Genomic DNA, 26,295 nt, shown 5'->3' on the forward strand with positions numbered 1-26,295 from the left:
TTCACAACTATTTTATTGTGGAAACCAAGCCATATTTTGTTTACACATATTTAAATTTCTTACATTAGTTATTAGTATAAAAAAGTTAATTTTAAATTAATATTGGATTATTTTGTTTATACACATTTCAATTTCTTATATTAGTTATCACTTATCAGTTTAAATTAAATATAATCATTTTAAATTACTATTAGAATACCAATGTTCTTTCACATTAGTAAACTATTTTTTAATTATATGTATTCGGTTCAACAAATTAACTAATAATATTTTATCATAAGTTAATTTCCTATGTAGTATGCATATAATACTAGTACTATATCGTTATATAAATCACTAAAATTCAACTTAAATTTATATTAATGTAAAAATATATTTTACAGTCTTCGTGATCAAATTAAATGTTTAATAGTATTGTTAACTATCAAATAATTTATCAAATACTTCGTCAGGAGTCAATACTTTAGTTGTTGCGAATTGGGATCCAAGTAATTTCATTATTTCACCATGCTTTGATAGAGGATTTTCTCTTTTAACTCTGCCATAATTTTCTTTCACAAATATAGCAAATTTTGATAGTTTTTTGGGGAGTTTAGGTTTTTGTTGTACATCATTTAAACTATATAATTCTTTTAATGGGTCCTCGTGAACAACTGGGAAATTGTTATTAGGGATTGGGTTATTATTAATTTGGTTTTTGATTAATTCAAATTCTCCATAACAATGTCCACATCTTTTTTTTTCCAAATTTAATGATTTTGAATGACGTCCAAAACTGAAATAAATAATTAAATTTTATTTAGCAAGTCACAAGACTATTGTTGTGTGGAGACACAGTATATAGTTATGCTATAGCATTAATAGTATACGCTTAAGGATATTTATGCACATGGGCTTACACTACCACGGGTATGACTTTTAGGGCGGAATCCACTGAGCCAGTGAATCCCAACCTTTGTGTGGATATAGAGGCCCCCTGGTCATGGCTGACAGAACAATCTAGAGTGCAGACAACCAGACAGACCTCATTTTTTTAGTCAGAAAACCAGTGTAATAAGTCTTAAAACAGTAATGAGCTTAATTCTAATAAAATTTTAGTTTTTTTTTTAAGGTTTTGACGACAGGTTAATGGTCTGTAGGTTGGTACGGTCAATTAGGATCACAATTGTAGTTTTATGTACTAAATAAACAGCTATTCATTTAAAAATCTTTTTCATGCATTATTTCTTGTAAACACATCCCAATGAATGATTATGACGCGTCACTACACATCACTATCCCATAATACTTATTGAATCATATAACACAATATTTACGTTTAAGTAATATACATTAATACAAGTAAAAGAAACTATTTAATTACTCACCTATAACCACATTTTACACATTTGTAAGTAAATTTAGTTTGTATGTCATAACTATGGCATCTTTTTATAATTGGAAGTTCTGGAAACTTTTGCATAGCTTTATTTGCCCAGCTTTTCCATGATGGGCCATGTCCTTCCGAAATACCATTAAATATCCAACAAGCAGCATGGCAAAGTTCATGAATTAATGTATCTCTTAATCTTTCAGCTGTATCAATAATCTGTAAAATAATATATATTTATATTAATTTTAGTTTTTTTTCTTATACAATTTTATTAGAAACAAAATTAGTAAAAATACTTTAGAAGAAAGTTCAATTCGAGATACTCTTTCACATTCTAGATTTTTGTTTATTTTCACTGAACGTTTATTGAAACATGCACCAGCGGTTGACCTTAACCGTGCGTTCCATTTGAAATTCATATCGGCAGGAAGCTAGTGAAATAAAATATTAACATACATTTATATAAAAAGTAAAATAACTGATAACATTCATGCAAAAATTTTGAATAACAGATACGACAAGAGAAAATAATTGTACATCAGTAACAAAAATTTTGATCAACAAATAATTGTTCAACTGAACACCCACTCAAAAGACATTCATTACTCTGTTTAATATGAGGAGAACATTAGTGGCTTTATTCTGGGCTTGAACCACAGAATATAAAAATGCTTGAACTAAGTAGTGAGTATGAGTATTTTACTATTTTCAAGGCTGTCTTGGTGGATAACCACTTAATAATAAGGGCTTCTTGGAGGAAATAATGTGACCATTGAGTTTCTTCCCATATTGAATATAGTTAATGCAGATGGCATAATCATGTCAGAATGGGAGGAATGGCCAAGTTTATATTAATAAGTAATAACCAATCAAAACATTATAATGTAATTAATTTACCTTATTGTCAAATACTTCTTTGTTGAATAATTTAAACAATATTGTCACTAAATTATCTTTGTTTTTTTTAAACTTTAGTTTGTACTTTTGAGCTTCGGGATCACATTTCATAGACCCAGTAAAACCTGAAACATCGCATATAACAACCATTTAATATAATTTAGTTTTTTTTTGTTATATTACTATGATAATAAAGTTACCAAAAATATACAAATCCATCCAAATAAAACCACAGTTGGGCAAAAAAAAATGGAAAATTATTGCAAGCCCATAAAAAGTTCTTAGTATTATTTATAGTAAGTCGACCCTCAAACTTAACAGTGATAATATTTTTTGATCAACAATCATAAAATATCTTGTAGTTATTCTAGTACTTGAAACATACGCTTCAAATTACAACAGTTGTTAATGACATACAGGGGCAACCGCAGAAAATCAGAGCAGTGGGTACAAAATTAAATTTATGTTATACATACAAGGGTAGTCACATATTTACATTATTATGCACTGATTTTTCGCCCCTGGTGACATACAACATTCTATCTCCTATTTAATTGGAAAACAAAAAATTCAATCTATAAATAGTTATAACTTATAACTTATATTTTCTTGCCATCTCAAAATAATCTAATAAAAAGTATAAAATACGGAAAAAGGGTTGGGTATGTATCCCCTTTTAAATATGCCCCAGATTGTTTATTTAAACTAAAAAAAAAATGAATTACAGATCTATTTGTTTCTTTAATAACCTTAAACAGTAGATTAGTTTTAACATCACAATTATTAATTAATTTTTTAATACATAGTTAAATTTTAAAAAATAAATATTCTAGAAATACTTACATGATAGAGAACTCAAAAATGAAAGTGTTGCTTCTAAATTAGATTTGATTGGTATTTCAGATTGTAGATTTTTGTGAGTGTCATTTTTTTTTATATCAATATCTTCCTTGAATATTTTTTCTTTGTTGATTTTTAAATTATTCAGTTGGTTTTCATTTGTTCGATGTTTTGAAGTCCTACAAAAATAAATCATCCAATTATTTTGTAGTAGACCCATTTCATGGTCTTCATTTGATTATTTTTATTTATGTTTATGGTACATGATGATTTAATTGAGTTAAATATTAATGAATACAAGTACTTGCAAAATTTATGTAAGCTTAATTTTCTCCCAAGTTTCATAATTTTCTTATGTCGATTAAGGCACCTCCAGAGCATTCATAAGAATAATAATATCAACTTGCACATATCTATTTATTAATACATCATTATTTACTTACTTATAATTTATTTGACTTCCAGAAGGATGAATAATATCTAACTGATCAGTTAAATAATTTTGATCACTGGATAAACTGAACTTTCTAGAATGTCAAAAACGGTATATTATATTTAAATACTTTCATGTGATAAAATTAAATTCTTAAATATTATATAATTTTTTTTGTACATAAATATAAAAATAATAATCTAATTTTAGATTGGAGCAATGAATGCATTGGTTTTAAAATGATGTGTTTTTTTTTTTTTGTCTTTACACGATTAGTTGTCGATATAATACTTCGATTTTCAACTTCAGTATCTTGTTCGATGGGAAAGTGAATCTAGTTGGTAATTTTAGAAGGTCAAAATTCCCAACAGATTTCACAAGCGCCCCGAAAAACAAAATAAAAATTAAGGAAAAACAGATATTTTCACGCAGAATTGGTTTTTGACAAAATCGATTTTGGCTTTTAGTGTAACTCTAAAACAAATGATCATAAATACATTTTATTTTCTATACACCATAACATTTTGAAAATATTTTGACTCTTTTTGAGCTTTTTTACAGACATTGTCAGTTTTCAATTTTTTTTCTATATATATCAATAAAATGTTATTTGTTGGGTAAAAAAGGGTGAAAATTTAATGCAATGCTCTTGATATATTGTTACAACAGCAGTCAAAAAAATATTAAAAATACATTGGCACAATTTTTTTTATAAAGATTTAAAGCTCGAATTTTGACAAAATTTATCAAATTTAAAATGTAATAATTATTTTGTACTTAAAAATTTATAAAATGTTCAAATTTCATAGTTAAAGATTGAAAATTTAAAAAAAGGTTCCACGTAAATAGATTATACATAAATTACTTTATTCTCAATAATATCATCAAATATACTTAGTAATACAGCTAACTGACTGTTTTCGCTCAGAATCATTTTTCTTATACAATGATATTATTTCATTGAATTCAAATTTAACACCATCCATCACAGTAACCCACTTGTAACCTACTGTACAGCAGAGCAACACCCACTTGCCCACCTTTTTTTAATTAAATCTATAACTGGTTGGTTTAAATAATGGAAAAACTATTAACTAAAGGACATAATCTAGCATAGGGTTGAGTAACATTTTTAGATGGTCTATTTCAAGTAAAATATATAGTTCATTCAAATCTGTTTACTAGATTCTAATCTTATTATTGATACATTTGAGCTATGATAGAATATATTTTAGACTTGAAAAGGGAGTTTTTTTAATGACCAGGTGTGGTTCTATTGGGCTTTTTCTGTTACAATGTATTATCCATATTAGGTAGTTTTAAATTAAACATACTCTAAAATTATTGAAGTGTCATCCACTTTATTTTGAATACTGTATTCTTGATGTTTTTTCGAAAATTCACAAGGTGATGCTAAAATAAATATAGTTCAGAATATTTTATTATTGAAGTATCATTAACTAGGAAAATGAAAACCAACATTACTTACAGGGTTTAATTTTGTTTGAAATATTTTCATTATAACACCTAAAACAATTTATTTGTGATGGTATAGATAGTTTCAATAAAAATTATATAAAAATTGCAAACTTGTTCAAATTAAAATGGGTTATCTTTCATTGGATAATAATTTAATAATTTTCTAAAATATAGCATAATTATAAGGTATTCATATTAATCTAATTGTTTATATAATACTTACTCATTATAATCCCCATTGAGTTCATCATTTAAATACTTCGTTTTTGAATTTCGGAGAACTCCATCAACACATCGCCATTCTTTACCATAGATGCGATCTAATAGTTTAGCAGATTCTGAGAGATGATTGTTTTGAATAATATGCTTTTTTACTGGTGTAACAAAATTATTTTTTGAATCATCCTTGTATTTAATTTTAGTAAAACTGTCTTCGGTACCAGAAGAGTGATCTTTTGAATTAATATTTTGAATAGACTTATTAGAATGTAAACTTGCAAATGATTTGAAACTATCATTTGAACCAGAACTGATACTATGAATTGATACATCAAAATTTATACTTTTTTTTGTTTCTATTGGTGATTCTTTTGGAAAATCAATGTGATCAACATTAATATTATAATTTAATTTTTGTTTAGACTTAATTTTTGTTTTTGATCTGGGTTTGAATGTATCGAATAATTCTAAACTAGAATCAGAAAAATTATAATTTTCTTTGTCTGACGTATTATTTAATGTCTTGATTCTACTTGAGATTTCATTAATTAATTTATTTTCTACTTTTTCATTCAATTTTGGCTTGGTGTTTAATCGCACTAGAGAAAGAAATTAAAGGATTATTTATAATTTATAAAAACATTATAGAAACATAAATTTTTGTAAAGCATATAGGTACTTACATTTAGCAGATTTTTTCATTTTGATCTATTTTATAAAACTGGTAGGTTGGTTTCTTTTATAACTGTAAAAACTTATCTTTAGATTTAGATGTTATAACTAAAAACTACCACAAAATTGCACAAGACAAATTTGGATATTAGAAAATGTTCAATTTAAAATGCTATAAATATTAATTAAATAATTCATAAATCATATTAAGCACTTAGCATGATATAATGGTTTCTTTGCTATGCATTTATATTTGATGTACTCAATAGTCAAGACAGACAAGGAAGAATGAAGAATTGAAGACTTACGTGTAGTATAATAATCTAGTTAGTATAATATATATATATATATATATACACATACTAAGTAAAACTAGTAAAAGCAATCGTGAATCGTAATGACTGACTATTAAGTTACGACTTCATACTTAAGACTTACGAGTACTGACAATTAGTGACAAGTGACAATTTTTTCTATCTTCTATGTCCGAGTGTCCGACGTCCGTACTTCGGTAATAAAAAAAAACCGTTAAGAAATATTCATATTAGGATTATTCTGTGATGTTGGTTACACTGCGATAACAGATCACACCACGAATTAAGATATCATACACATAACACATAACACATTCGAAAAGTACGGAAATACAGAAATTATATCCGTTATAACAAAGATTGTAAATATTTTCTATAATTTGGGTGGCAATCGTATGCTTCGGCAAAAGTAAAATAATTACATTATATTTTTATTGTACACTTGTTTTTTAATTTTTAGTTTCTACGGATGTTATCATTGTGTGTTGTTTAATAACAATGAGTGTTATCATAGCCCATAGATATTATAAGATAAATTGTAGACTAAATAGAGTAGTAGAGTTGTACAAGACTACGTTACTTTAAGAGTGACAAAACACAAATTACAATTATATAATTACTAACCATTTAACTAAAAATACAATATTAACTATTATGCCGAGATTGTGTCGTAACTTGTTAAAATATGTTGTATTACTAATTACTAAATCACTTGTATAGCTGTATGTTAATAATAATTGTCATCAGTCATCACGAATCTATGGCCTCAAAAAAACCATACCTCTAATTATTGTAATATCTAAATATTGTATACAAATATGAATATAAATTTAATATCCACGTAATTTTATATAAAATAATGTTTAGTGGACGCCTAGGCCACAGAAGTCAGAATAAAATATAAATTAATCTTAAATAATTATAATTGACGGGTTGCAAGGTAGATTAGTGTATTTATTTTATAGTATTATTTAATATAGTATCTTAAGACTTAAATCGTGTTCAGAAGTCAGGACCATAGTCCATAGACCTACAAACTATTGAATACTTAAAAATAGTTGATTAAATATCAATGACTAAATTAATTACATAATAACTTAAAACTTTCGACAGTCAATGTCAACGTCAGATTTGTGAAATCAAATAGTTTGGTAAATAAGTCATTTTAAAATGTTAATAAAAGTAAGTCTAATTGTGAACTATACACTACATGGATATTTTCAGATATAAGTACTAAGTAACAATGTTGAGAATGTTCAGTGAAATAGGCTGCAAATCACAATATATTATCAACGTGTCTGCGTCTGATTGTCTTAATATATTTTGATATCATCATGGGATGCATCCGAAACTTGATACCGATAATAACAATAAATAAAATTCTATAAAATTAGGTAGGAATTAAATCTTAATAAGTCTATCTATCAATAATCAATTCGCTGTTAGATTGCTTTAAATTTAAACATTCAGTAACCCAAATTACACTATCGTCGCTATTGGTGTCTTTCTTAGTGTCTTCTATCGTAATATACATATTCTGGAAGTGTATGTAATATGTTATCCCATTATAATATATTCTAATATTAAGCTAACCTATTCACTATTGTTAACGTTTGTTTTTCCCAAAATGTTATACCCTTTTAATTCATGAATTTAGTTCAGTCGTAATCTTAATTGATATTAGAAAGTTTGGAGATTAAAATCTCAGCCATCACAATACATTATGAGTAGGTACGTCTATCGTCTATAGTCTATACGTTATTCTCCTCCAAATGGTTTGGAAATGAATGATATTGATACCCAACAACCTATTATTTAAACCATTAGGCTATGGTTCAAAGTTTAAACTATTTACTAATTATTATTACACTCATGTAAATAGTGATTAAAATATTGAATGACCCATATATTATGGAAGCCTACGATTATTTTATTAAAATTGTACGCAACGTTGAATATAAGTTGTAACGAATATGTAATATTAAAATGTATAACGAAATATATTATTATAATAATATAACGCACCCCGTTCACTCAAAGGTTTGAAAAATCACAAAAGCGCGGGGTCGTGTGGTCGGTCGGACCACAGAACTCGGACTGGACATTTGGTGTCACTGGTTACGGTTCATACCGTTGCTCCGTGTCCGTATTCCCCGTTTTCAGTTTGTGATTGTCGCCGATCATGTATGGTAGTTTTGCGCGTCCGTGAAACATGTGCAGTCCGCTTAACGTTGGCCGATCGTCGATGTTGTTATTACTGTGCATCCGTCTGTTTGATTATAATGTCAAATACGTTTACTGTTGAAAAAAAATCGGAAACCAAATCCAATCCACAGCACTCGCCCACCGTACGGGTACAAGCCGAATTGTTCGAACCTACCGACAACAGATATCCGGTGTTCAATTATCAGAAGTTACTCATCGAAGAGGTAAGTGCAACGAAGTCGAGACTGTGCATGTTAGCGATGCACGCACATATACTTCACACACATATATCGTACACGCACACACGCACTAACACCCGCGTATCCCCCGCGTAGGTGCGTATTGCAAATTTCTTTAACGAGTAGTTTGCGTGCAGTCTATGCGTAAACTCATTTATTATTGCATTATTATCACACGATAATAACCTATTATAAATCACGGCACGTATCAACGGGATCCGTAGGCACAAATGTCGAGATCTGTCAATCGGACTTTTTCGGTGGCTCGCGGTTGACGAATTACCGCTTGTCGGAGCCGCTATCGTCACGATAACAGTGTAAAGCGTCGTCCGCGTCCTCCCGATGATGAGATACCCTACGACATCCCGACTGTCCCGTTGTGTACACATCGGTCGACTTGGTGTGTAACGTCCACGCGCCTCGTATGCACGTCGATGTGTTTGACTCGCCGTTATGTCCACATAGCATTTTCAACTAATTTCTGGCGAAAGTGGTGACTTCTATGTGATAGCCGAGATAATTTTTCTTTTTTCCGCGGGGTTGTGCATTTATTTTTTAATAGTTTTGATTCGTAGTACGTATATCGGATGGAAATTTATTCGACTTAAAAAAATACCCATATATTATTTTATTTCAGAAAAATTTACAAATCGAAGTATAACTTATAAATTTGTCTTAAAGTGTTTTATTTATTGTAAATATTTTAATTTTGTTTTTAGTACCCATATAATTTTTTGGTATGTGTTATTTTTTTATTTATTAATTTGGAACTAAGTAAACACATCAAAGTTTTTTTATTTGTATGTAGGTACACCTCTACTATTATATTGTCTAAATTTATTGTTTTAAAGATTTTTAAAATCGTTGAAGAATGAAATTATTAGATTAAAAAATATTGTCCTGAATGATGATCAGTGTCTATAATTTATATTTCACCTATTAGACTTATTTTTTTTTAAACCACCTTTTTTTGCCTGAAAAACATTTAGGTACTAACAATATATTTTTATTAAGTATAAGATGGAATATAAGCAATATGAATAGAAATGGCCTACTCCACCGTAATACCGGAGGTTCTTGGTGTCCTGATCTATTGGCATTAACACTAGCCCCTTGGTAACTTTATAATTCAAATTTTTGGCTGACAAACAAAATTTCACGCTTGAAGTTTTTTCCCTGATCATCCCTGAATGGTCAATAAAAACAATGGGCTATACTCATATAAGGGTGGAAGAGGATTTCCATGAATGGTTAAATGTAAATTATTATATTCTCCAATTAAACTTTGTTCAAATTGATACTTGTAAAATGTATCTAGATACCTATGTCTTAGCATATTAATGAAGTGATAAATGGAATAATATTGTATTAATTCCATGTGGCAAATTACTATTTAAACTAAATTTTTACCAAAATACCAAACGTTTGACAACATTTTGTAATAACATTAAAGTTGTTTTTTAGATTTGAGTAAAACAATTCTTCCATGATTGTTAAATCTTAAAACTTGTTTTATTAAATTAAATTTCTGTACAAATTAATCTAGTTCAATTTTCAACTATTAAAAAATTGTAACATAACGACCCACAATCAGACTTTTAAATAAATTGTCATCATTCTTAATATTATAGGTATGCATATAAAAATAATAATTCAAAATACAATATAACTGGCATAGATTAAACTCCCATATTATAATTGAAGAGTATACCTAGCTATACTTTATACAATTTTCTCCTAATGTTCAAGATACCTACTAATTTTTCACTTATTTCATAGACTAGGTACCTATTTAAATTCATAGTTAGATAGATTTCTGACGTCTTAGTTATTTTTTTTTTTACATTAGGTATATTCTTTCAATTCTATTGTCTTGAAAAAATACCTCTTTAATTTAAATATTTATTTTTTTTTTTAATTTTATTTGGATAATGGATATCTACCCATACTTATTTTCTTATTAATAATTTACAATAATCATTATTTAATAAAATATAATATTTTTAATTATGTATATTTACAAGTATAAAATAATAAAATGATAAATAAATAAATTTTATAATACCTAATTAAAAATAAATCAAGCACGGGGTTCAGATATTTTATTCAAATATATTATTATACATTATATAATAGAGGTATTAATATAATGTTTTCTTAATAATAATATAATAATGTTATATTTTGTTAGTGCAAATTTGTACTATCTATCAGTGTGACCACTGGCCACACATTCTAGTGATAAATAAAAACATCTAATCATTAAATGATAATAATATGGTAGTGGGAAAGGTGGGTAGGTATAATAAAATAACCACTTAGGTACCTATTACCTAATGATGGAAAATGGTTACTTTATTTAAAATTGTATTAAAAAAAAGAAAAGTTCTTTTTTGCTGATTATTCAAATTTTTGTCATAAACTCAAAATCAACCAGGAAATATAATAGACTATCAATATAGTTTTGTATGTGCTGATTTTAGTTACATGCAAATATGTAACCTATTATTTAATTCTTATTTCTTAGGTATACAATTAGCAGGAGAATTCTTTAATGGAATTCAGAAAGGGCTGCATGCTACCTACCACCTCTCAAAAATATTATAAATCGTTATTTTATTGGTAATTTATAAGTTAATTAAATATTGTTCATAATTTTCTCATATCTAATTTATCCTCCCTAGACCATCCCGATACAACCTGTTTCCTAAAAAGTAAATGGTTTAGGGATGTTTTAACCTAATTATTACTCACATCTAATTTATGCAAAAAAAAAAAAACTCAGACTCAGACTTTAATGATATTGCTGCAGAGCAATATCACTAGACATTTCTTCTAGTCGTGTTCTCGTCAGTTTTTTTCCCCCCATGATCAAATTTACTTATTGTATTTATCTCAGTATTTATTAATATAGATTGAAAATAAAAAAAAATTCCATATTTTTAAAACTTTGTTCATTCTACACCATGATATGTTTATTTGATTTGTGGTTACAAAATGTATGTAATATGTTACCTTCAAGTTGTATATTATATTCAACTCTACACGTGTCGTGTAGTGAAAATTCAGCAGATTTGTAATTTGTTTTAGTAAGCTCTAAGATTGAATAATGGTTTATAACTATTATGTTTATAACTTATTTTCTATCATAAGGCTGATAATAGTATTAGATCATAGTGTAATTAATAAATTATTTAATTATAAATAACATGTGTTGTAATGTAATATGAAGGTTTAAAAAGTTATATAATAAAGTATCAACAATGTCATGTTTGATAAATAACATAAATATTATATAGTTTTTTTCTTATATTTTGTTACAGAAAAAACGTCGAAGAAGGGATCAGCAATCTAATACTTTCGAAGAAAATGATGAATCTATAAAACAATTGGCAGACCATTATGATCAAAAATATGTAGGTTCCCATAATAATATATTTTGTTAAATTTTAAATTGTAACTGTAAATTAATCAGTAGGTAAAGGTTAGTTATGTTTATAATAATTACTATTATACACAAAACAGATAAATAATAATAAATTATAGTTAACACACAATATTTCAAAAAAAGAAAAATTGAAGCCATAAGCTATAAGCCATTAAAATTATTTTATTGACTTTATGTGCTCTATATTAGTTACTTTTAATTGCCTATATATAGTTACAGGATGATTCTTTTAAACGTTAACTTTATATAATTTAAAGTTATTACCAAAAAACATTTTAGGATATTAAATAATATATTACATTTTTATCATTTGAATAGTTAGGAAAATATGCATTTTTAATTACATATTCCAAAGCAGAATATTTTCTCATTACAAAATAAACTTTAGTATCTTTTATCTGTTCATTAAGTCATTTATATCACACAGTATTGTATTTAGAGGGTGTGGGAACCTTGGGGTGGGATCCTTCCCACCACCACGATTCGCCATAATAATGTAAACATTTTTTTACGGGATTAGGTATATATGAAACTCACAGCTTTGTGTTAGGAAAATTCCTAAATACGCCACTGATAATGTAATGATAATTATACATTTATACTTATGTCTAAAACGTTTACAGTATGTTAAATAATCTATATGTAAATAAATATGTTTATCATGCCGAATGGCTACGACTACTGAGGGTATTTTTAAATAAATAAAATAATAAAAAATCTAATTATTTTAGTTCTAATTTAAAAATCAAAATGTAATATAATTTTAACAAAATATAATGTTTTTGTGATAATTATGTTTATTTTGTCTTTAACAGGGGTTTAGTGGTGTTAAGAAAAAGAAAAAGAAAAAAACTGCTTTCTATAACTATTCTGAACTTGCTGCTGGTTATGATGAAAATGATTCATTCATTGATAATACTGAAATTGTAAGTATAATGTATATTGATTATTTCTATTATAAATAAAAAAAAGTATTGAGTATACCTATAAGTAAACACATTTGTTTGGAAAAACAAAAATAATTATATTTAATGCATATTGAATAAACATAATTAATAATTAAACATCTTAAAGATTCTAATTTTGCAATTAATATTTATTTTTTATTAAACTATACACTATCTATTACATTAAATGAAAGTATTCTTTATAATCTATTATTATAATTAATATACATTTTATTAATAATTTTTTTTTTGTTGTATATTTTAATGATATTTTTTATCTTTAATTATAGTGTGATGAAGTCATGCCAAAAGAAGTTGAAACAAAACATGGTGGTTATTATGTGAATTCTGGATCATTGGAATTCAAGAACGTTTATTTGTCTGAAGATTCTGAAGAAATAAAATCTAGTCAACCTCGCAAGGTATAGTATATCATATATTGTACGCAAGTACAGGTTAAATTGTTATCATTGTTATTACTGTTAATATGCTATTCAATAAATATATTATTTTCTAAGAGTGAAATTATAAATGTTGTTTTTATATTTTTAGCATTTTATAAACACTGTATTAGAAGATAGTGAAGACAAATTACCAACTTTTGCTGTTTCCAATAATTCAGAAAAAAATTCACTAACCGAAACTAAGGTATTTCTAAATAACTATTATTAATTATTTATTGTGAAAATGTATCTGAATATTTCAATATTATGTTTTAAAGACTTCTGAAACATCTGATGATTCGTCGTGTTCTGATGAAGAAAAAGAATCTTTAAAACCTTTATGTACACCATCACTTCCAGTGAATGGCAAAGTCAAACGAAGACAGTCAATTGATTCTGATAGTGCCAGTTCAATTATTCCAACTAAAAAAAAGAAGATTAGTACTGTTAAATCATTGATACAAGAAAAAAAACTTCTGATACCAGAGTGCAAGCCAAGTATTTTGATTTTTATAACTTATAGATATTTTAAAATAGCATATTTCTGTAACCTTATATTGTGTCATTATCATAATATTACATTTACTGTTGATAATTGTTTGTTTTTCAACTAGAATATACACATAGTTAGTATCAGATTGCTTATTTACATTTCAAAATATTCCAATACTATAAACATTTGTTGAAAAAAAGAAATAAGCCTCTGTATTAAAATAAGAAAAATGTGTTTGTTACATATTTTAATAATTATTAGTTATACTATGATTTATGATATATTATAATGAATAACCTTACTGATGTACAATTAGTTACAATAACTATAAAAAGCTTTTAATTATTATTTAGGTTGTTCAAAAGATACTCAACCCTTATCTTCTGATGAAGCACCTGTAACAGAAAATAATGTTAGTTCTATTAATGATACAATTGAATCTGTGATATATGCAGCTTGTTCAAAACCTCCAAATGTATCATGTAAGTATACACAGATATGGTTTACTTTAACAATTAAATAATTGAAATGTCATCTATTTCAGTGAGTTCAGAGAATGATATTGTTAAAAGTACTCAGATTGTAATAAATCCCCCAATCAGTATTGATAAACCAGTATCCAATGGTGTTCATAATCCAGCAGAAGAACTTCCTGAAATAATAGTGGAAATTATTGAATCAATTAAGACTGAAGCTCAAATAGCAATCCAAAATAATTTAAACATTTTTTCAGAAAAAATAAATTTAGATCTATTAAGGTATGATATATTTACTTCATTATTTTTTCTGAGGATATTTAACCTTTGTTTTATTTGGTTGTGTAATTATCTTAATCAAATTAAATCCAATTTACTATTGAATTATTAGTCATTAAAATAAAAATGTTACATAATACCAATTCTAATGGAAAAAATTAGGCTATTAAAGATTTGGATTGAAACTTAGATAAAAAAAAAAAGGGTACATTTGTTATAGCCAAAGGTTAGACTATAGATTATTGACTAAATTAAATATAAAATATATAAATTAATAATTTTAATTTTCAAAATAAATTTTACGATTTTAAAATTTTAATGTAAGAATATTATTTAGGGGGGTCTGCAGGATTTTTATATTACAATTATAAAGATTTTTAAGTTATAAAAAAAATAATGTTTAATGGATTATTCTAAACATACAATGTTCTATGTTTGTGTAAGACATGTGAGTATAACATAATGCTTAATACTTCATCCTTAATCCATATGATTACCAAATGCATACTTTTTTACATTTTTTTTTTTATTTTTTATGTTTGTACTCTCCTTTAAATTAATTTGTTTACTATATGTTTTTAATTTCCATAAATTTGACATCATTATTCAATTTTTTATATATATGTTTTAGCCTTGAATATCAAAAAGAATTAATTACATTTAATGCACAACCAGTCTATGCAACGTTAGCTGAGCATATGTTATGTGACAAAGAAAAGCTTGTTAAACAAGTAAATCAGCTAGTTGATTTTGAGGAAGAAAAAATTACTGAACCAATTGAAAGGTAAACATTTTAGTAGTAGAATATGTGTATAATTTTTAAATTATTTTAGATTATGTTATATAAAATTATATTTTACATGTTTAGGTTAAAGAATGCAATTAAAAAAATATTACCATCAGTTGTAGAACAATATAATCTGGAATGTAATAAAATTTTAGATCAAAGGTATGTCAAGTTTTTTCAATACTATTAAATATTTTAAGTCTTAACTAAGCATAGGTGGCAATTTTATTGCTTGTTTGATTAATGTGACAAGCAAATGTTAAATACTAAAAGAAGTTTGTTTATATAATTTTTTTGTCACCTGCCCCAATAATTTTATTTTTGATGCCAGTTGATATGTTGGAAAATTATATTTTTCTGTTCAGCGGATAATTAATACTTAATTCTTCCTAGCGGACACAACCGTCTAAAAAGTTACTGTCCAATTTGGATTAATATATATTAATGTATTGATACGTTTTGCCTAATATATCAAATATTAGCTGATAGATGGGTTAGTCCCTAATCCTTACTGTTCGATAGAACAGTTTGGAAAATCTAGGAACCAAGAACAGTTTACTATTGATTACTGTTAGTCATCGACTATCTATACCAGGCTTTATTAAACCAAGAACCCATACATTAACATTTAAATTAATTTAACCTACTGTAGTACTAATGCCTAATAGTAACTAAATTACTTTATTCACGATAATATTATAAAAAGTACTTTACTAATAGCTACATTATTGAAGAAAAAAAAGGAGTTATCATGCTTTGTGTTTGTTGTGCTACTTGTATATTATATATTATGGTAAAGTTGTTTTTATCATGAATTTTTTCAGGAATGTTAATGGAACTTCTAATGATGGATTAAAGTCAAAACCTGGGCCTAAACGACCACGTCGTAAATTTCCTTGGAATGAAGAATTTAGGTATAATATAGTATAATAATATTATATTTTTTGTTGCACTACAATATGAATATCTGTAATATCTTTCTGTAATTTTCAATATAATTAAAAAAACTAAAACCATTATATCAAAAAAAAAAATGTTAAGCTAGCGTTGACTAATATGATAATAATATATACTAAGTATGATAATCATTTATTAATATCTTGCATACTTAAACTTATTGATTGCTATAAAGCTGCAAAATTGGGGACAAATCTAGTTTAGCGCCCGCGAGAATTTTTCAATTTTTTTTTTTTGGATATATGTATTACAAGTTAAAAACGATGTAAAAATGAATTGCCAGAAATAATTAGTTTTTAAGTTACAGCCTTACAAAGTAATGATTTTTGGTGGTGTACGCATTCGTACGACGCAATATTTTACTGCGCGTTTGATCTTTTTTGTTTTACTAAACAACTTTTTTTTAAATTTTTTTTAAGTTGAGCATGCTGAAAACAGCCAGGAGAAGTCTTAATTTGACTTATTTTAAAGTTATAGCTAATTAAAATTATTGGTATTTTCATATACACAATACACCCAGTATGGCCACTCGCTGGCTGCGCTCCCTCAGACAATCAAAATCAAAAACATCCCTCGTCTTGTTGTATAAAACCATAGGTGGGTGTCACTGTACCAGAATTATTTTTGCACCATAATTTTTAAAACATTGATTTACTTAGTTTCCAAAAAATAAACAGTATACGACACTAGTGTTATTATATAAATCATTACTACAGCACCTAAAAAATTACATAGATTTAGTAATGTGTTAGCTGTCTGCATAATAGTAAATTTTAAAAGAAAAATGTCTACAAAAACTTAAATCCTCAAGTTTATATTCTTTGATTTTATTAATATGTTTAATAAATGAATAACAATTAAGAGTAGATAGTTTATACCGTTACAATTTATCAACAATATTACTTAATTTATTTTTTCAGAACATTAGTACGAGAAATTATTAATATCCGAAAGACTACCTATTCCAAAATCAAAAGATCCCACTCGATAGATATGTTTATACAACAGTTTGTAAATAATCTAATCAAACCATTATGGCCAGTTGGGTGGATGAAATCTGCCAATATTGTAAAAGAACTTAAAGTAAAAGAAAAGGACTCTAGGTATTGTTTTTTTTTTTATTCATATTTTTGTAAATATAATATTTATGTCTTTTTGTCATATTTATCTTTAAGTTTTGAATTTAATGATTAAATGTTGAGTTTAAATTTAATCGCCTAAGATAATTTGAAAAAATAATTTTTTGCAGGCCTAAATTACCAAAAAAACAACCGTTACATAATAGTCCAATTAAATTGCTTAGTGCCATTAAACTGGCTTCTGAACATAAAGTATCTAATTCCGCCATGAACAAATCGCATAAGTGGAATAAACAAAAATCTTCAAAAATGTCCGACCTTAATACTGGAACAACAACTAAATCTACTAGTCAAACTCCATCACCAACACCGTCTACAACATCTGCTTTAAAGCAATTTTATAGTCCTCCTCACACTGTAGCCATCAGTACTATAAGTAATGATACATGTCCTTATCAAGCTACCATTACGACTACAGCAATTAATGGCTGCAAACAAAAAGAATCTGAAAACAACAGTGTTATTGTAAAAACAGAAGCACCTAGTGGAGATATATTAGATTTATCACCAAATAAATCTAGTGCAATGCCATTTGCATATAGCAAATTAAAAGATGTAACTGTAATTTGCAATAATACCTCACAAGATAAAAACAACCCTTCAAAAACGGTAAGAATGAATAACGTTTGAATATGTTTAGTTTATTACCCACCTAAGAAAATATATTGATTTAAATAAAGTTACTATTTTTTTTTTTTTTTTATATATATTTATTTTTTTTGATACTACATTTGTTATGGCTTAATAAAATCATATGTTCAAATTACAATTAATTTTATAAATTTTAAATTAATCAATAGTATTACATCTTTGTTTTATGAATGCTTTTGATCAATTTACAAAACTATTAATATATTAATGTACACATTGGCTATAGTTCTTTTCCTTATTTCACACTTATTTATTATATTCTGTTTTATGCATGTAACACAGGCTATATCTAGTCACATAGTAACTTACAGTTTTTTATTGACTTGGTTTTGCACTTCAAGGTGTTTTTTAATGGTTTGTTATTAATATCTTGTATTATATTAATAGTCATATTTTTTGAACAGTTTTTTGGTGATCATAATTTTGTATTTATAATCCGTGATTGTAAAATTGAAGGATTGATTTTATCTGTAATTACTAATTATATTTTATTGATTGTAATGGAAATAGTGACACGAGAATCTGAGTTACTTAAATTACTATAACATTTATTGAGTCTATTAAGTAAAATTAAACGAAACAATTTACATTTAAATAAAATTACTACGTGTTTTCTTATATCTTTGTGTATTTTGGTTAGCATATTAGTTATTTTTAAATTACTAGATAACTAATTCCTTGTTGCCAGTGAAAGCACACCAATAGTGTAGATTAGGTAAGGGGAAATGCACAGTTGTCTCAAAGATAATTTATATTAAGGTAAGCAAAAGTTTAGTTTAAAAAAAAAAGTTCAATTAATTTACTTAATTTACACCATTGAGGTCAGCCCTATAAAAAATGATTCGATGTATGTCACTTTATAATTTTTTTTTAAAAAATGTTTCATAATTTAATACAATTTATTGAATAAAAGTTAATATTTACGTAAAAGCAATTAATGGACATTTTACCTACTTTTAATGAGGCTAATTGATTCACCTTATTATTTGTGGCTAGAAGACGATACTATATTGTATGTTTGCTATCTATTATTATAAGTGTCATTAATTATGTTGTATTTGGCTTCAAAATGATCCTATCTCTAACATATTAGATATTATCCAGTTGATATTTAAAAACAAAAATCCTTAGTTAAATGTAAATCATTCTAGAAAATAATTGTAACAATACCCCTGTTGACAGCAATTAATCCAAATATATTTAAAATCTTGAAATGTAGTACCAAGTACCACCTAAAATTATTGCAGAAGGGTTTGAAAACATATATATTCAACTAATTGCATAAATAAACTAATTATTCAATTTAAAATTATGTATAACTATTGTAGTTAATCTTACTGATTTAATTTTCAATAATGTTAAATCAAAATGCCCATAGTCAAACTAATGAAGGTAAATTGAAGAGAGGTTTGATGGTTGATACTTTTATGAAGTATATAATATTATAGCTTAATTGTCATAAGTTTGTTGTGCAAAATTACACATGGCACTTGGTTTTTGTTCATTGCTTAATGATTAATAACTAATAAATAATATTATATTAACGATATGGAATATGGATGCAGATTGTTTAATCTAACGTTTCAACGGTAATGGTTTTCTGACATTCTTCAGATTTTGTATTTGAATTTGATAGTTATGCCAATGAATGATATATCCATCACTAATGTACTATTATTTTTATACTAAATTGTTCTTTATTGTGATAACTAAGTAGTGCAGTATTAATGAATTTATGTTATAATATTCCCTAAGCCCTTTAGTATTCTTATTTCCTGGCTGTAGTGTTATAGTGCCAATGGCACCCTCAGATAAAATTTCAGGACGGGATACATTGGTTTATTAGTTGTTTGAAAATTAGACTTACACTGTAATTATAAACTATAGTATAGGGAGATATTGTTGACCATGGGTATTAACTTCCAATTAGGATAGAAATTTTAATTATGTAACTATTGTTCCTATATTTATTTTAAAATAGTTTATCACACTTATGAATAAAGGCACATTAAAAATTGAACAGACGGTACATAACAAAGAGATTTTTTTCATAAGTAGGTGTATTTTAGTCCTAAGTGAGTAGTGACAACTATTTTAGGTAAACTGCTTGATTGATTTAAAATATTTTAAGAAATTAGGTTTGGTCAATATTTTGAACATGTTTGCAGGATTTGCAAATTAGTCCAAAACACATGGTTCATCAGCCAATTTCACGAAAGCAAAGATTGCTTCAGGAATTGCATAATAAACCTATGACTGACCAACAAAGGTTATCAACCAATATTTTTACTGTTGATCGACAAAGCACAAAACCAAAAGTTGGTTTGCATACACATTGTATATCATATGTTTAGTAAACTAAAATATTAATCATTTGTATTTGTTAATTAAGGATGACAATTCTATTTCATCGTCAAATAAATTAGACTGTATAAAAGTTGATGAAAAGTCAACCGCTAAGGATATGTTAAGTCAAATCATCAATGAATCTTTAAAGGACAATACATCGCCATTACCTACACAATTTACAACTAATAATTTCTATAAAATTGTATGTGGACTATTGGTTCATTTTGCTTACTATTATTTCAATATTAAATTATCATATTTTGGTGTTCAGAAAGATGAGACTAAATCACCAACCCCAGTCGTAGCCAAACAAGAAATAAAAAATGAATATTCAGATTGGCCACACAGCGATCGGAACACAGCATCTAGAACTCCATCAAGCCATCGATCGTCCAGTGCTGAGCTTGCAGAGAAAGAAGCACAAGAAGTAATTAGAGACTTGTTAGTCTTGAATCAATTATCTTGTTCGTCACGAACCACTAAAGATAATACTTTCAAAAAACATTCATCTATCTATTCCTCTCATTCACCGGACACACTGGTTAGTTCACCGTTAGGAGTCATACACCATCCAGCTTATAGGAATTCCTACAGTACAGTATGTATTGGTCGACTTGCAAAATTTGAAAGCGATATTATTGGTTTGAGTAAACATTGGGTATTATTTTTTAGTCAAGCAGTACAATTGGCAAATCAACACATGGGACAACAATAGGCATACCAAAAATGAGTATTGGTTTCCAGGATGAGTTTCTTAAGCACATGAAAACCGAAGAACCCAGTTCGCGGTTAACTTCAGAAAGTTTTCAGTAATTAATTATTGTTATTAGACATATGGAGTTTGTGTTTTTAATTGATCACTTTTGCAGAAAACATGGTATACCACATTATGGTCTAATACAAACTAATTCTCAAATGTCCGATGTAAGTCGATTTATTATTGGCACACTTCTAAGTACTTAATTTAGACAAATTAAACTAATGTCTATAAATACAAATAATTTCAGAACTTATTTCAGCAACAATTATTTTCTACATTGAATACAAAATCGAATAAAGATAATATGAGTCATAATTCAATAACGTACAGTAGTAAGTTAATTTAGTATGAGTAACATTTAATTTGTGCTAATTAAAATATTATATTTCAGATAAAAACGAATAAAATAAATACATTATAAGTACTAATATAGTACGATACTATAAAGATATTTGATACAGTCATTAATATCTTAAATTCACTATGTAAGAGTAATATTTTTGTTTTTATTTATATAATTAGTATTATATTAAACAAGTAGTATTATAACTATTGAGGATAAACCTTGTGATTAATGTAAAAAAAAAAGTAATATATGTACATTAGGTATATTTAAAAAATAAATGTTCATGTATATAATATTGTATCATCCATATTTATTTGCTCAGTGTACATTCCATTAAAGTCCATCCTAAACATAACAAGGACATATTAATGTTAGTACATTGTTGTTAACTCTATTTTATAACCTTTTTTTATAGGCTTTGTCATAAGTTCAATTTTGTATTGTATTTTCTTACCTGTACAAAAAATTGTATATAATATTACCGTTATCTAAACGACTCATTTTTCTTATACATTTTAAGAGGTCAATCATTGCAGCTGTAAACTTGTTTTCTAATATTTGTATACTTTTTTCAAAATCCAGTTTCAGGTGATTAAGATGAATTTTGGTTAACTGAAACAGTATAAATTAATCAAATTAAATTTTAGACATGTTTGATAAAATAATTAATGATGATATAACACCAATCTAAATTTAAGTACAAAAAATAAAGGAATGATGATTTTTAGTACAAATTTATCAGACTTAAAGAGTTTTATAAATAACAATAATTTTTAAGATTCTTGAATATAATAAATTCATATTTAACAAAATTATAATTTACAAAATAGACCTATATAACAATGTTGAAAACAAATAATCACACCTAAATGTAAAAGTGACTAATTATTTTTGAATTGGTAGTGCTGAGATAAATTTTTTATCCAAGATGTTTTTATGAGTTATAAGGTTAGTTAGTTTATTATTAAAATTAATAATTAAATGTAAGTCTAAAAATATATTTTAATGTATAAATAAATAGTTTCAAGAAATTGACAAAATATAATTTATCTTTTTTAATGAAAATAGTAAACTCGTTCAAAACAGTACTAATAATTTATATAATACATCAAATCGTGTAATTGATGATTAAACTATAAATACATTCATTTTGTACATTTTGTATGGATCATTAAGGTAGTGGGTCGCTAATATTTTCCAAAAAGTGAGCCACATTCATAATTTTAAATATGTGGTGGTTTACCACAATTTGTTTGGGTATACTATTTATATAATAAATAATAATTTAATAATATTCTTATTTCCATCAGAAAATGTTATGTTTTTCTTCGCTCATATATACTTTACTTTATTTATAGTGTAAAAATGTGTAACTTTAAGATTACGCACATGATCAACAGATATTGGTATAATTCATTTTTAATAAGATTGACCTATATTCCTCTAAATATGACACCTAATTTAGGCTAGCTATTAAGAAAACTTTATTTCTGCAACCATTCAGCAGACTAAAACAGTCGTAAGTCATTGTATATTGTCTAGCAATATATTTTAACAAACACAAATTAACTTCAGTTTAGTACAACTTAGCAAGAATGATTTTAGGTTGTCAACTTAGTTGCTTGTGTATATTATGTATTATTTAACATGTTTGTACAATATATACATGGTATAATACTGTAAAGTTGCCTACATCTACTGGGTTGGCAACTAAATAAAAAAGTTGGACACTAAATATTCTGGACAATTAATTTCTAACTAATGGTTTCCAACTAAGAATATAATAGGAATGAGTTAACAATAATTAAAATATAATTTAACTTACTAAAACATAATCACTGAACTCTGTACATAACTCTAATAAATATCGACTACTTTTCATTAAATCCGGATTGGTGACCATACAATTTTTTAAACAAAGGTTTAAAAATTTTTGTTGTTCATCTAATAGCTCGTCAACATTTTTCACCTTGATAAACATAACACTATTAATATAATGTCAACAATTGTATGAAGTGTTAGTACTTTGTATTGAATAGCAGATGTAAAAGCTTGCCACTGTGTCTCAATTACTTCTTCAAACATATAATATTCAAGATTTTGAACAAATAACAACATGTTTTGCCTTAAGTTAAAAGCCTTTTTGTAAGTAACTGCTGAAGTATCAGGCATCTTTTTTAAATGTTTATCACATAGCCATACTCTATAACAATGTAAAATTATTAATTAATAAGAATTTAGCTTTAATTGATGCAACACTGAGTCTTGTCACCCCTGCACAAGCAAAAATGTAAATGATATTATAATACAAAAATTAGAAATAATGGCAACTGGTGTAGCCTCTGCTTTATATATAAAAAAAATTTTGAACTCTTAGAGATACGTTTTATTGCAAAATATTCAGAAATTACTTTGTTGGGAAATTGAGCACATAATTTTATTAAAAACATATTGTTATGATTATATTTTTATTTTGTTAAGTAACAAATTATAGAAAGTATATGTTAAATACTCTAAAAAATGATAAAATATACACTTCTCAAGAAGCTTACTCGATCATGTACAAGTACCCTCCACGTGCTAAATAATTCTGATTTTTTAAAAATAAATAATAATGAAAATATATAAATGTAAATTTTAAACAAAATAAATACTAACTATACACAATACGTACATTCAATTTCTTATTGATTTTCTTTAAACAATAAATTAAAAACTGAAAAAATAAGTTTAAACTGGTTATTAAACATGCAATACATATTGCCTTATATTCATTCGGAAAATTATCATTCAATTAAAAATTGAGAATAATATAAAAAAATATAAGATTAGAATAATGAACTTTTCATTATAAATCAATAATAAAAATAAATTTGCTAAGAATATATTGAAAGCATTAACTTCTTAGCTTATTCAGTTATATAACCTATAATATGACATCAATATTGTTCGTTTAGAGAAAGTGGTATCCGCACATGTTGTCTCTGACTTACAAGTGCGTAACATAACAAATTGTACGCTCAGCAGATCACATTTAGCTCTATTAGTTTAAAAATTAGAGTGAATTGTCTCTTATAAAATTTAACGGTAAGATTATTATCCAGGCAATCTCATAGGCTTTATTATATTTTCATTTTAAAGCGAGTTATGAGTATTTTAAAATTGTGAATTGTTAGTACATCTTAAAACACTCATAACTGACTTTAAAATTAAAATATAATATGAGATTTCCTAGATAATAATCTTACTTTTAAATTTTATAAGAGGTTAATTCACTCAATTTTTTTTAACTAATGGAGCTAAACGTGATCTGCTGAGCAAACAATTTGCCGTTACATACTTGTAAAATGAAGACAACACACACGGGTGCCACAATCTCTTAAATATTATAATTCACTTACTTAAGTAGTTGACGTTCAACATTTTTGCATAATAGTAATAACCTGAACAATATCTGATAATTTGAGATAACAGTTTCATTAAATATTAAAGAAACTGGCCATTGTGTTGTTAATCCCAAGCAGAATGATTGTATTCCCAATAAATTTGATGATGGTTGAAAGTTTGTATAATCTATACAGAACACAAATACAAATCAATTCATAGTATAATATTAATATTTTATTTTGTGATTTCTAATTATAAATTAAGTATAATATACACTATACGGTCACAGCTATGTTTGTTTCCAACATTGAATTCTTTTCTGAGTTTCTAACTAATATTTTTGAAAATTATTACATTTTAATACACAATTTTCTATTTTTACTTAAGCTAACAAAGAGTTTTTTTTTAAGCATGATTTTTCTACAAATAATAAAATGTTAAATAATTTTGTCATTTAGGATTTGTGGAGTTCAAAATTTAAGCAAATGAATTACTGATTAGTGATTAGTTTAAAATTTAGACATTCATAAATAAATTAGATATTTTACTATAAAGAGGAAAAAAAATAATTAAGGATTTAATTTGTATAATACTTCTTATCAGTAACTATTTAGAACCTACATTAGTTAATTATAACATAATATTAAACCATTAAATGAATACTGTTTCTTTTACCTTTTTCTTTTTCAGTTTGAATAGCAAGTATTTGAAATATTTGAAAACTCAATGGATCTTTTTTTAATTCCATTTTTATGTCATCTTTGTACTGATCTACACATCCAACATTTACTCTTAAACAAATATCTAACAGTGATTCTAATCGGTTGTAGACAATATCATCTGTTGGTTTTTTCAATTCTTCATCACATACATCTAACAGATGTACTACAAAATCTCCTTGTTCTAGTAGAAAATAGCGTTTAATTGATCTGAAATTTTTTTTTTTTTCAATGACAGTATTAATTTTAAAATAATTTATTTACTTTAATCTGTTCATAAGGTCATAATCAATAAGTAGTACATTTAACAGACTACTACTTGCAAACATATAAGCGTTATTTATAGTTTTGAGATAATTTGTTGAATCAGAACACCACATAGAGTAAACTAGTTTTTCATCATTTGTTGATGTGTAAATCAAATTTGATTTATTCGGAATATCT

The 26,295-nt window shown here is 26.2% G+C and overlaps 3 protein-coding genes across 7 annotated transcripts in view; 1 reads left to right on the forward strand and 2 right to left on the reverse strand.

The window, feature by feature from the left end:
- Positions 1–8,425, reverse strand: LOC132951085 (uncharacterized). Of its 5 annotated transcripts, none has more exons than XM_061022789.1 (11): positions 8,252–8,425; positions 5,924–5,985; positions 5,245–5,839; positions 5,032–5,069; positions 4,877–4,955; positions 3,553–3,636; positions 3,113–3,288; positions 2,270–2,394; positions 1,669–1,803; positions 1,368–1,588; positions 1–775 (listed from the first exon to the last, which is right to left on the reverse strand). In XM_061022789.1, exons 2-11 carry the CDS (start codon positions 5,940–5,942, stop codon positions 418–420), a joined length of 1,830 nt encoding a protein of 609 aa, XP_060878772.1. In that variant the 5' UTR covers positions 5,943–5,985; positions 8,252–8,425; the 3' UTR covers positions 1–417. The 5 variants fall into 5 exon arrangements, with proteins under 5 accessions (XP_060878772.1, XP_060878771.1, XP_060878770.1 ...); XM_061022788.1 differs by lacking the exon at positions 8,252–8,425 and adding an exon at positions 6,351–7,511; XM_061022787.1 differs by lacking the exon at positions 8,252–8,425 and adding an exon at positions 6,221–6,360.
- Positions 8,405–21,929, forward strand: LOC132951081 (yemanuclein). The gene is made up of 20 exons (XM_061022780.1): positions 8,405–8,655; positions 11,994–12,086; positions 12,934–13,044; positions 13,356–13,487; positions 13,618–13,713; positions 13,787–14,006; positions 14,355–14,483; positions 14,546–14,759; positions 15,388–15,540; positions 15,625–15,705; positions 16,368–16,457; positions 17,421–17,603; positions 17,750–18,248; positions 20,459–20,608; positions 20,683–20,841; positions 20,911–21,237; positions 21,312–21,448; positions 21,509–21,563; positions 21,647–21,731; positions 21,791–21,929. The coding sequence occupies exons 1-20, from the start codon at positions 8,413–8,415 to the stop codon at positions 21,802–21,804; spliced, it is 3,171 nt and encodes a 1,056-aa protein (XP_060878763.1). The 5' UTR covers positions 8,405–8,412; the 3' UTR covers positions 21,805–21,929.
- Positions 21,736–26,295, reverse strand: part of LOC132951082 (gamma-tubulin complex component 2-like) — a 10,702-nt gene continuing 6,142 nt past the window's right edge. Inside the window, exons 10-16 of the mRNA XM_061022781.1 lie at positions 26,116–26,293; positions 25,808–26,061; positions 25,147–25,318; positions 23,771–23,948; positions 23,571–23,714; positions 22,200–22,357; positions 21,736–22,090 (exon numbers count right to left, since the gene is read on the reverse strand). Of these exons, the coding sequence (XP_060878764.1) occupies positions 22,027–22,090; positions 22,200–22,357; positions 23,571–23,714; positions 23,771–23,948; positions 25,147–25,318; positions 25,808–26,061; positions 26,116–26,293 (1,148 nt within the window). The 3' untranslated portion in view covers positions 21,736–22,026. The remainder of the gene's footprint in view (positions 22,091–22,199; positions 22,358–23,570; positions 23,715–23,770; positions 23,949–25,146; positions 25,319–25,807; positions 26,062–26,115; positions 26,294–26,295) is intronic.

Source organism: Metopolophium dirhodum, chromosome 8 (assembly GCF_019925205.1).
Source record: "Metopolophium dirhodum isolate CAU chromosome 8, ASM1992520v1, whole genome shotgun sequence".
In the NCBI taxonomy this organism is placed as follows: domain Eukaryota; kingdom Metazoa; phylum Arthropoda; class Insecta; order Hemiptera; family Aphididae; genus Metopolophium; species Metopolophium dirhodum.

What these genes read in the sequence shown, in the direction of transcription:
- LOC132951081 (XM_061022780.1), top strand. Translation starts at nt 8,413, where the DNA reads ATGGTAGTTTTGCGCGTCCGTGAAACATGTGCAGTCCGCTTAACGTTG. An exon ending in AAAACCTCCAAATGTATCAT is followed by an intron (nt 14,484 to 14,545) that starts GTAAGTATACAC and finishes CATCTATTTCAG; the next exon opens with TGAGTTCAGAGAATGATATT. An exon ending in CCTTGGAATGAAGAATTTAG is followed by an intron (nt 16,458 to 17,420) that starts GTATAATATAGT and finishes TTATTTTTTCAG; the next exon opens with AACATTAGTACGAGAAATTA.
- LOC132951085 (XM_061022789.1), bottom strand. An exon ending in GGAAGTCAAATAAATTATAA is followed by an intron (nt 3,289 to 3,552) that starts GTAAGTAAATAA and finishes TTATTTTTGTAG; the next exon opens with GACTTCAAAACATCGAACAA. An exon ending in TGTGTAAAATGTGGTTATAG is followed by an intron (nt 776 to 1,367) that starts GTGAGTAATTAA and finishes TATTTATTTCAG; the next exon opens with TTTTGGACGTCATTCAAAAT.